Here is an 11,990-nt window from a genome sequence, read left to right on the forward strand (position 1 = left end):
GTCTGACAAGTAAAAAAATAAGAACAGATGGCCCATTAGCGTAATAAAATAAAATGCTTAAGTAAACGATATTATGCTTTCTGATTAAGTAAGGAGAAGGGTGAGGGAGAAAATATAAAAAAGCCACTTCTAAAAAGGAAACTTAGATGAGTACATGGAGTACAAGGAGGAACAAACAACACAAAACAAACAAAACAATAACTATGAAGAAACTCAATGAAGAGTGGCATCTAGAAGTTTCAAAGAAGATCAGGAAAACGGTAACAGCTTACTTGCCATAGATCTGCACCTTTTAAACATTGATTGCTACAATGTGATTACAAAAATAAAAAAAATAATAAATAAAACATCCAGCCATTGTAAAGCCTCACATAAATAGCAATCTCCTTATTTGTCTTGTCTGGCATGGATATACACTATTACTCACTATACTGAAGATTTTCTGGGCACACATTAGGCCTCTTAATACCAACTGAGCCTCATTTGAATACCATGGTGTACTTTGCAATTAATCCTGAATCCCATTGCAGTTGCAGCCTACATTTTTTAAAGGATAACGATAATGCGCCATGTCACAAATAGCACACCATCTTAGGCTGAATTTGCAAACATAACAGTAACTTGAATTTACTCCAGTAGCCTGCATGGTACCCAGACCCTAATCCAGTATAGAATGTCTTTGGGATGAGGTAGAATCAGAGTCTTGTGGCTCGAATGTGTGGCAGGAACTGCTTGATTTATCTGCATGGACCAAAATCCCTAAGGAATGTTCCAGCACCTTTCTGAATTCATGCTTTGCTAGATGGGTATAGCTAATAAAGTGGCCACTGAGTGGGTAAATTGACTTTAATGCATACTTTTCATATTATTTAGAAGTTTAATCAAATTCATATCAAATTTAGAACATGCATGGGAAAGATTTTAAAAGTGGAAAAGAAGTAATTTATAAATAAGTGAAAGTTACTGACAGCTAAAACATGAACTAAGTTATTAGTGACTCGGTGACCTCTGAGAATTTCCTAATCCAGAAAAACTAGACAGTGTTATTTATAATGAAAACCATAGTATCTGACAAGTTAATCCATTATTATAACAACATTAGGTAAGCTTTGAAAGAATCATTAATAAATTACCAGAGGGTGTTATGCCAAGAAATAAAAGATATGAGGCAAGATATACCTCTTATACTTTCTATGAAAAAACAGGCAATAAAAAACAGGTTTAAAACATCTGTGCAAAATCTGTAAAGCCCAAGGACACTGGGAAATTAGAAATGCTAAAAGGCAGCTATAAATAAATATTGCTAATGATGCAAAAGTCAACCCTAAAATATGTCCGAATTTTACAAGTCGTTGAATAATCAAGGAGGAGATGATTTGTCTTAAGAACAGCTGGTAAACTCCTGAGAAATTTGATATTTTGATGGAATAGGCACAGCTGATGCCTCCTGTTGCTTTGAAGCAAGTTCTTCATCTGCACAGATATATAGCAAAATATACTTAATATTGACTTGAAAGAAACACTTTGGAGGCCTTGAAATCTCATCTTGGCATTTTTTGACCTGACTCTGAATGAAGAAAGGAGTATTGAGCTAATTAGTTGGTTTCTATTCAGGCTTATGTTTGTTTCAATCCTTCAAAAATGTACCACCCAAATTATTGAAACTAAGTGCTGAAACACATGGGTATAACTTTGAGAAAGTCCCTCAGATTTATATTGTACCTACAAAAATGATCACTTACATGACCATTGTCACACACTAAATGTGTTGTTATCGGAGCAAGGATTGGGAGTGCGTACTAATGCCTGTTCTCCTTCCTCTACAGATCCTCAGAAGGAAAACCAACCTAATCCCACTTCTGGTTTCTCCACAGGCTCCATTTTCAAGTGTGACGTCATTTCCGGGTGCAGCCCAACTGACACGTCTTTGCCTGCCCCTTATAAAGCCATCATACCCTCTGTATTACTTTTAGTCTCGTGTTGGACTCTGTCTCTGAAAACTACACTGGCTTTTGTATCATTGCCTCTACTTCTTTATTTTTTCAAGTTCTTGTCTCATTATATCATATAAATTGTAACACTGCATGAATACATAATGTTTATCAAGATAACAGTGCAAATGATAGGCATTTATTTATTCATCACTAAATTTCCAAAAATCAAAATAATGTGCCACCTTATGCTTTAATGCTCTACCATATTATTATGTTGTTATTATATTATTTATTTTTTCCAAGCAAAAAAAAATCTAATTAAGAGCAACTGAGAGCAATCACTCCAAAAACAAAAATTCAAGGGTAAATCAAAAAGTAATTTTAAAAATTTTGCGATAACCACAATGGATAGCAGCTGACGCAATATAACACATTCGTTATGGCTTATGGGTAGTCTAGTTGATGCTAAAGTCAAATGAACATGGGCACTCTGTTGTGGGATTGCAGCAGTGTTGAACAATGTACTGTAATGTGATTTGTTTGGGCAGAGGCAGTGAAACCTGTTGAAATTCACAGAACGATATTGGCTTAGTAGGGAAGTGACTCAACAAAAACTTTATGAATAGGTAAAAAGGTTGCATGACCAGAAGAGTGTTAAAAAATATAAAAAAGCTCTCTTTAATGCTCGCTCATAATACTATTCTACAATAATAGATAGCAATAATAAAAATCCTCGGGTACTGTTTAGAACAGTGGCTAACTTAACAAATGGGAATTCAGATCTACAGTGCAAAATACCAACAGATATTAGCAGTACAGACTTTATAAACTTCTTCAATGAAAAAATTAAAAATGTAAGATCCCAGATCTCAGCATCACAGTACAAACCACATACTAGCTTAGCAGACCCTGTCTCACATTGCATTCAGCACTTTAGTAATTTTAATTTTAAGCAGGAAGTCTTAACTTTAATTTCTAAAATGAAACCAACTACTTGTTCCCTACCAACAGTGCCAACAAAACTAGTAAAAAGTGCAATGGATGTTTTTGCAGCGCCTATTCTAAACATAATCATTAGTTCATTATTGCATGGCACAGTACCTGAGGCACTAAAAGTGTCACTCATTAAACCATTACTTAAAGAGTCAGACCTAGACCCACACATACTTAATAATTATAGACCTATTTCAAATTTGCCCTCTCTCTCTAAAATACTATAAAAAGTAGTCACTAATCAGCTTCAGTCACACCTTAAGCATTTCAATTTATTTGGGAAATGCCAGTCTGGTTTCCGCACTGGTACAGAAACGGCACTAATGCGGGCTGTAAACGACATTCTGATATCCTCTGATGAAGGAAACTCCACTGTAATTATGCTGCTAGACTTAAGCGCAGCATTTGACACCACTGACCATTCTATTATACTGCACAGGCTAGAAAATGATGTTGGCCTTACATGCATTGTGCTCACATAGATAGTTCTTATCTATCAAATTGATTTCAGTATGTACAGAAATGTGCTGACAGTACTCCATCATTATACACAGAAGTTCAATATGGTGTCCCGCAGGGCTCAGTACTGGGACCTTTACTGTTTTCAATTTACATGCTTCCACTTGGATCTATCATTAGGAAGCATAATATTAATTTTCACTCGTATGCAGATGACACCCAGTTATACCTTTCAGTTAGATCAAATGAAGTTTCTCCGATGTTGTCTTTAATTAGTTGTGTTAGTGAATTAAAGGAGTGGATGGATGAGAACTACCTATCTTTAAACACTGATAAAACAGAGATGTTAATTGTAGGAGGGAATGACGCTGATCACAACAATATTTTGTCATCATTTAACAGTTGGAATCACCATTAAATTTTACCGAATCAGTCTGCAATCTTAAGAGTTATCTTTGACTCTAGCATGTCATTTAAAGCGCACATTACAAAGTTGTCCAAATCATGTTTCTTCCATCTTAAAAATGTTGGGAAATTAAAACATTTTCTAAATAAGCAGAATTCTGGGAAATTCATTCATGCATTTATTTCTAGTAGGATTGACTACTGTAATGCTGTGTTCACTGGATGTTCAAACTGTTCTTTATACAGCCTCCAGTTAATCCAAAATGCTGCTGCAAGAATTATTACAAGAAAAAGAAAATACAAACACAATCACTCCAGTTCTTAAATACTTACACTGGTTAAGTTTAGGGCAGATTTCAAAATTCTCCTTTAAACATATAAAGAATTAAAAGGTCAAGGTCCGGCTTACTTGTCTGAACTTATCATGACTTACAAACCAGAGCGCACATTAAGATCTCAAGATGCCGGTCTGCTTATGATTCTAAGAATTAATAAAATAACAGTGGGAGGTCGAGCTTTTAGTTACAGGGCCCCTAAACTGTGGAATGGTCTGCCTGCTACTATAAGAGATGCCCCTTCGGTCTCAGCTTTTAAATCCCGGCTGAAGACTCACTACTTCAGTTTAGCATATTCTGACTAGAGTTGCTGATTAACTGTACAGACTGCATCTCTATTGTTAGCCATTAGCACTAAAACATAAGTAACATGATAGTTATAATTGGATACTAACCCTCACCTATTCTGTTTCTCTTCTCGGTACTCAAATGTGGCACTTGGTGTCACGGCCCACCTGCCAAGTTGTTTTGCCTGCCTAAGGTAAAGTCATCCCTGATGGAGGATCGTAGGAATCATGGGGTAGAGGGGTCCTTTCATTGGATTGGCTGTCCCAGTGCTGTTTCAGCTGTGGAATGGCCAAATGAGGGAGGCAGCTTGATGGCTGAGGTCTCCAGGACTCTAAACAAATCCAAATCATATTATGTGATATTAGTGATATCTACTGTTAAATTCTGCTCCATACTTGTAAATGTTTTATTTTTTATACTGTATTGAGGATGTGTTCTGTGTGTTGTATTGTATTGACCCCCTTCTTTTTGACACCCACTGCACGCCTGACCTACCTGGAAAGGGGGGTCTATTTTTAAACTGCCTTTCCCAAGGTTTCTTCCATTTTTTCCCTACAAGGGTTTTTTGGGAGTTTTTCCTTGTCATTCTTATAGAGTCAATGTTGGGGGGCTGTCAAGAGTCAGGACCTGTTAAAACCCATTGCGGCACTTCTTGTGTCATTTTGGGCTATACAAAAATAAATTGTATTGTATTGTATTGTATTGTTTGAAGCATGAACAGCAAGTGTAACCAATGAAGCTTGATCTAGTCGACCATCAATATTGTAGCACACAAGCCTACATCGACATGGCGAATGCCTTCATCAGAAAAGAATGACGGATTACATTGTCCACTGTTGCTGCACATTTGGATATCAACTTTGGATCTTCACATGTCATAGTGGTGCATAATGACCTGGATACAGTAAAGTTTGCTCAAGATGGGGACCCACCTTACTAATCTCATTGCAACTACAGTGCATTGTTCAACAATGGTCCAATCCCGCAGTGGAGCACCCATGTTCATATGTCGTCACTTTACCTAGACTAATGGCAGAGTGCAGTGTTTGTTTTAAGTATTGTGTCAGCTTTTATCTGTTCTGATTACCATGAAATTTTCAAATTGCCATTACATTTTGATTTACCCTCGTACAATTAATTTCACTTGGCATACACTTGATTATTATACCCTTTATCTGCTCTTTTGATTTCTTAAAATCAAGCATTTCATATTCTTAAATATTTAGTACAATTAGTGCAAATAAAATAAACAGTATATTTTTTGTGGTTGAGATAATAAGTCTGGCTCTCTGGACTAAAACATTTTGTGTTGCACTTAACTGTACTGTAATGAATGTGACATATATTAAAGGAATACCCCACCAAAAAATGTTTATTATTTAATTTTTTATGTTACTTACCTCATATGTTTTGTACTGATGATTGAGAGAATTTTAAAATCTGATGTTACCATGAAAAATGGAGTTAACAACATTTATGTTAGAATAGGTTTCTATGGTGACCAATGCTGTGCAACAGCAAATGGAATCAAACATGTGAAAAAGAAAAAAATCTCACATTACTAATATCACATTATCCACACGTCAGTCATCTAGTTATATGCCCACATACATTTTTTGCTAAAATATTGTTAAATAAATATTTCTGGAAAAATGTGCACAGGGCATCCTCATAAGAGTGAGCATTTGGACTGAAGAGAGGAATGGGATAAAGGCGATCTTCCGTGTCTTCAATTCAATTCAAAATGTGTTTCTACTGCTCTGATTTTTCAAGAAATATTTATTTAACAATTTTTTACCAAAAAATGCATGCATTTTACACATTGTAAGTATATGACTGGATGGCTGGCATGTGGACTGACACATAACTGTTGGTGAAATTCATCTTTGTAACATTTAGATACTACTGTATATGTATTTAGTTTCAGTGAAATGTTTTTATAAATGTTAACCTGAAAAATACCAGCTAGTAACAGTAGTCATGGTGAGTACATAAGCTGAACATTTATTATAATTTATAAAAGAAGGATTAAATTTTAATGGTAGAGAATGATTATTTTGGAAAGTGAGAAAATTGTACATTATATAGTTATCATTTATCACACAGCAATGTAATACTATATGTAGCTGGTTTTTAACTTTGTCTTTTTTAACCTGTTACTGACTAACAGTAGTCATGCATAGTACATAAATTTTACCTGTGGTTTTGATGGATTAAAGGCCACTTGCATAACAGTATCTGTACATCTGGAAAGCTTGTTAAGAAAATTACTGCAACGAATATCGAACACATAAGCCTGCAGAAAGTAAACAAATATAAATAATTATAAACATATACTGTGTGTGTGGGTGTGTGTGTGTCTGCAGTATAGTTGCAGTTTGCTTTGCATCCTCTTGCAAACTGTAATTTAGAGTACCTCAGAACTTGTTCTGCTTCCTTTTGAAAAGTGATACACAAATAAATCACACCAGAAGTGGACTAAAGATCAGTTGGATGAGCTAGACACTTAGCCCAGTTCATGAAGGTCAGGAGAAGACGAGGGGTGTGTTCCTTTGGGTCATGTGACACTACACAGATACTAGAGATCAAAGGAAAGGAAAGTGTGTTAAACCTTCACATGGGAGATCTCCCCAAGCCATTAGGTTAGCAAATAAATCAAAAAACGACTCTGCTTTGAGATCTTTGCACTGAATTTAACACTATTAACTCTAAATAGGAGTTGGTATGCAACTTCATTTAACCTGCATTTGAAATGGGATTCATTCATGTATCACGTATAGTATTTTGTATTTCTGCTTATTATTATTATTATGCTAAATTCCTTAAAAAAAAGTGTCACCAGACCTCAGCATTGAAATTCCACAACCACTGAACCCAAGACTCAATGGAGCACAGCTGAGCAATTGTTCAACCCTGGAACTTTTGACTTGTAGTCTTCCATACCCTTCCACTCTCTAAACGTCTGCAGGATCCGACGGCCTCTAGAGATGAACTAAGAGGACTTAAGTTTAACCAGTGTGTTCACTTCTGTTCATTCTTATTGCACGTCTACAGGCAAGGCCGGAGTGTGGATTTATATGCTGAAAGATTCTTTAATACAAGCCAAGTATACATTTGTTATTTCTTTTCTGATTGGTTTTTGCTGTTTTTGTAGTTATTCTGTCACACCTGTGGTTGTGAGGCAGTACAGTAAGTGGAACAACCTTCCACAGTGTAATTCCTAGCACTGAACCTAATGCTAACGCTCTCTGCTGAACACAACCCCATAGTCCATTCTTGCTGCCACGCTTCAAAGCTTGTGACCACAGATAGAGATGTGGACACAGACTTGAGTTTTTACTTTGTCCCCACTTTTCTAAAACAGTCTGGAACAATATTTGCAGTACAGCTGCCTGTTTCTCTTTTTATAATAAATTTTACTTTTCCTTGTAAACAATACCTTGAGGTACCTCATTCCCTGTAATCTGCGCAGTTCCTGCCCCTTAACTATAGAGACGAAGCCAGCATTTTGCTGGAGAGGACCATTATCTCTGATATGTCTCTCATTGAATTTAGTTTCCTACTCACTCAATCAACACTTAATAGAATTCAGCAACGATTTACAGTACATATTAATTTATTTGAACACATTTTTGATGATAGAATCAATGAATGCTTAAAAAATGTTTATTTTCACCACTTTTCAACATATAAGAGCACCTTTTACTATTCCTGTAAAACAGACTACTGCTAAGGATGAGTAGGATGAATTTTTTATGAGTTCCAGATGAGATACTGGACACATTTACCCTGATATTTCAAACATGGACAGGCATCCCATCTAAGGAAGGCTCTAAATAAAAATAAAAGCAAATGTTTCACTTTAAGATTTTCATTTTTGTTCACTAATATTCATGTCCAAGGTAATTATTAAATCATATTAGCATTTAAATTAAAAGAAATAGACTTACACATTTGTTTTCAGACCCTGTTGCTATATATTTTCCACATGGAGAAATTGAAATACCACAAGGGTGACAGCGGTTATGATGCCCATCAAAACGGCGTACACACCTGTTTGAACAAGATAATAGAATACTCATAAATTAAATACTTTTACGTTTTTAAAGATTTTATATAATATTATTATATGAACAAACTGAAGTAACTAAAATGAAGACACATCAACCTAGACATGCATCTTTTTAAAGTCACTTTGAAAATAAACACAAAGATAAGGCTACAACTTGAAATAATAGCTGTTTACTCATTGTTTAAAGGTCATAACATTACAAAACAATACAAAACTATCTAAAAATAAAAAAAAAATGGTAATTTGCTAATAAAATAAATGTTTATTTTTATAAAAAATGCTGATGGAGCAATTATATAGTTTTATACCTAGAAACACAAAACAATTACAGCCTTCTATATTATGCATTCACAGTAAGTATTCGTGTATTTTCTTGTTTTTGGACAGTGACTAAGGATGATAAGTTGACTGACTCATTCATTCACTCACTCACTCATCAACAAAAACACTATTTCCTGTTTAGATAAAAGGCTAAGATTTGGCAGGATTGTATATCTAGGCCAGTTGATATTCACTAAGAAAGTACATTTTGATATGCCAATACTTAGGGGTAACCAACAATAACACAAATACTAAATACTGTACCATAAAATCTCTAAAATGCCTTGAGAGATTTGATTGAAATATGGCAGTGTTACAGAAAAAAAGAAAATTAGCCAACACATTTTGATGTTTGTTGCTACCTTTTTTGTCTATATTTACTCTGTATAATGCAAAATTTCATGCCTCTTTCTGCGTTGACAGGGGACTTTATGCAAACAAAAGATGCAGCAAATGCGACAAACAGCAGAACTAACCAATATGGTGTTATAACTAAAAAAGAGGCGGTATCCTTGACAGGAAAACTCAGATATAATCACATTAGGTATCTACAGTCAGGCATGAAATGGAAAGAGAAAGTTTGGCAAAGCTCAATGGTTAGGAAGTCCTATAAGGCTCCTGGGTGGATGCCAGCCACTGTTGCTGTAAGGGTTGGTGTTCCTTCATTAGAAGCAAACAAGCAGGGGAGAGTGTTACTACCTGATCTGTGCTAGAAGCAGAGACAGAGTTGGCATTTTTAGATGCAAGACAAGGTAAGTTTAACTGTAACACTACTCCATTGTAATACACCTTTGCTTCTATGGACTTTGAAAAGGGACCCAAACACTCCCCACTCCTTCCCTTTTACATGTGCATCTGCTTACTTTGGACACAGATGAGCTCTGCTTACTTTGGACACAGATGAGCTCTCCTCTACCCTCCACTGCAATTGTGACTGATTGCACTGTGCTTTCATTCTCTGGGGCTGAATCAACCACAGAGAAAACACACAGCTTAAAAGTTTAATACACAAAAGAACAGGTTTTCTCAAAAAATATTCAAAGAATAAAAATTACAAAACAGAACGTTTATTTACAATAAACTGGAAAGTTACCAAAACTTATATCCCATATAACATGGAAAGAAACAATTACACCAAAGTCACGTCTAGTTATTTTACATCTTGAAAGAGCAATAATACACACAACACATGAATCTTATCATTGTTATTTATATATTAAATAAAATGTAATATGAGATGTCTTGCATCAAGATAACAAATTGTTTAATGTACTTTATATTTGGTAAAACAGATATAAATCTGTTATGGGCAAAATAAATAGTTTGCTTGATTTAAAAAAACACACACACATAAAAAAAATAAATCAAGCCAGAAAACAATTAAGACACTGGCAGCTAAAGTACACATCTGCATAACAATTTATATAAAAAAGGAACTGGACATTTAATGTATTGATTTTTTAAAAGATATAATTATTAGTACCAGTATTGTCATGTGTAGAGAGTACAATGAAATTCTTACTTGTGTGTTTGACAAACATGCAGTATGCACCACTGATAAACAAGAATGCATTAAAATACATAACTATAAATAACAATCACTTATAGAGGGGGTTACAAAGGTCGGTAAGGAAATAAATATTTATCCTATGACATTTCCTATAAGAAACAATTTTACAAAAAAGGACTATTAAGAGATCCCGAGCTTGTACGGACTAACTTTTTCTTGAAACGCTAAACAGTGTGCATATCTCAAGCACATTTATTTCTTGACAGGCTGCCAATAAATGTTTTGAACAGCTGCTATACTTGCCCAGCTTTTGCAAATAATTTGTTTTTGAAACAAATTTAACAAAATTCCTTAGTAGTGACCTCACCATATGTAATGTTAAGGTTTAAATTTGATAAATTACTTCATGAGTATTGTAAAAAATAATCAAAGTAAATAGGAATGCTGTAATAAACTGTCAAATATTGCCAAAAAAGGAATTAAAAAAAAAGAAACGTACACATAGACAAAACATTGTAAAAATATATTGCTGAATTTATCTTTCATGGTTAAGTATGTTACACCTTTTACTAATGAAAGTTAAGTGTTTACAAGATAATACAAGATTTTTAGTTTATCATAAGTAAGTTTCCAATGTAGCACACTTGCTGAGAAAAGCCAGTTATTCATGTACCACTATTTCATCATCCTCTTTATTATAATTGTTACAAGCCAGACCATGAATCCACACAGGCACCTCTGTTGCAGGGAAGCACTTGCTCTTTGCTTTTATTCAGGTTCCAGTAACAAACTCTGCCCTACTGTATGCTACCCAATATCGGGTTTGTAGTGCTCTCTAAATCAATTAAGCCTTCTTCCTTCTAAGTCTTGGCCTCACTCACTTTTTCTCCCTACCTATAAGTGAAAATTGATCAAAATCGTATAGCACTGCTTGTTGCTCTGTTTTTTTACCTGCATTCATTCAAGACAACTCACTGTCCTCAGCAGTTGTCTTTATATGAACTTGTTATTACTTATTGCCAGAAGAATTATGTGTGCTGCTAACAACTGTATATCTCCCTCTCCAAGTTCCATCAGATAAGCACCACTCTATTCCTACTTCCCATAATCATTCAAAAGAAGCCAGCATGCCAAATAATTATTACAAGGTAACTGCCCTTTCCATAGTGGGCAACTAGCATGTGACTGAAAATTGGGCAATTACTTATTTTTTATTTATTTTGTATATAGCCTGTCTATTCGCAACATAAAAAGTGTACTTTTCAAACCATGTAACAAAATGCCAAACAAAAAAGACCAGCAACATGTACTTAAAAATGTTGGCAAGATATACAAGGGGGGGACCCAAAAATATCCAGGAATTGTTAAAAAAATCATTAAAAAAATCAACTTACAGAAATTCCCTTTTAGTCACTGTCAAAATACTCTGCTTGTGATGCACACTTTTCCCAGCACTTCACCCATTCTTGTTAACATTATCTTTCATTACAGTGTCCAGAGCCTACGGTGATTTTTTTTCTGGAATGCTAACACAACAATGCAAATCATCTTCCTTTCAGTCTCAGTTTTGTTTTTGTAAACAATTGTTTATTATTTTTAAAGACTAAAGAGAAAAATGGGGTCAACCAGATAAAAATTGTTTAATATCAAAAAGAAAATAAAGTACCACCCAC

The 11,990-nt window shown here is 34.8% G+C and overlaps 1 protein-coding gene across 2 annotated transcripts in view; it reads right to left on the reverse strand.

Moving 5' to 3' along the window:
- Positions 1-11,990, reverse strand: part of wdr27 (WD repeat domain 27) — a 284,536-nt gene that overhangs the window by 81,084 nt on the left and 191,462 nt on the right. For both annotated transcript variants that reach the window (XM_051919351.1, XM_051919350.1), the window contains exons 23-24: positions 8,365-8,467; positions 6,612-6,710 (exon numbers count right to left, since the gene is read on the reverse strand). In XM_051919351.1, coding sequence (XP_051775311.1) covers positions 6,612-6,710; positions 8,365-8,467 — 202 coding nt within the window. The remainder of the gene's footprint in view (positions 1-6,611; positions 6,711-8,364; positions 8,468-11,990) is intronic.

Source organism: Erpetoichthys calabaricus, chromosome 15 (genome assembly GCF_900747795.2).
Source record: "Erpetoichthys calabaricus chromosome 15, fErpCal1.3, whole genome shotgun sequence".
In the NCBI taxonomy this organism is placed as follows: Eukaryota; Metazoa; Chordata; class Cladistia; order Polypteriformes; family Polypteridae; genus Erpetoichthys; species Erpetoichthys calabaricus.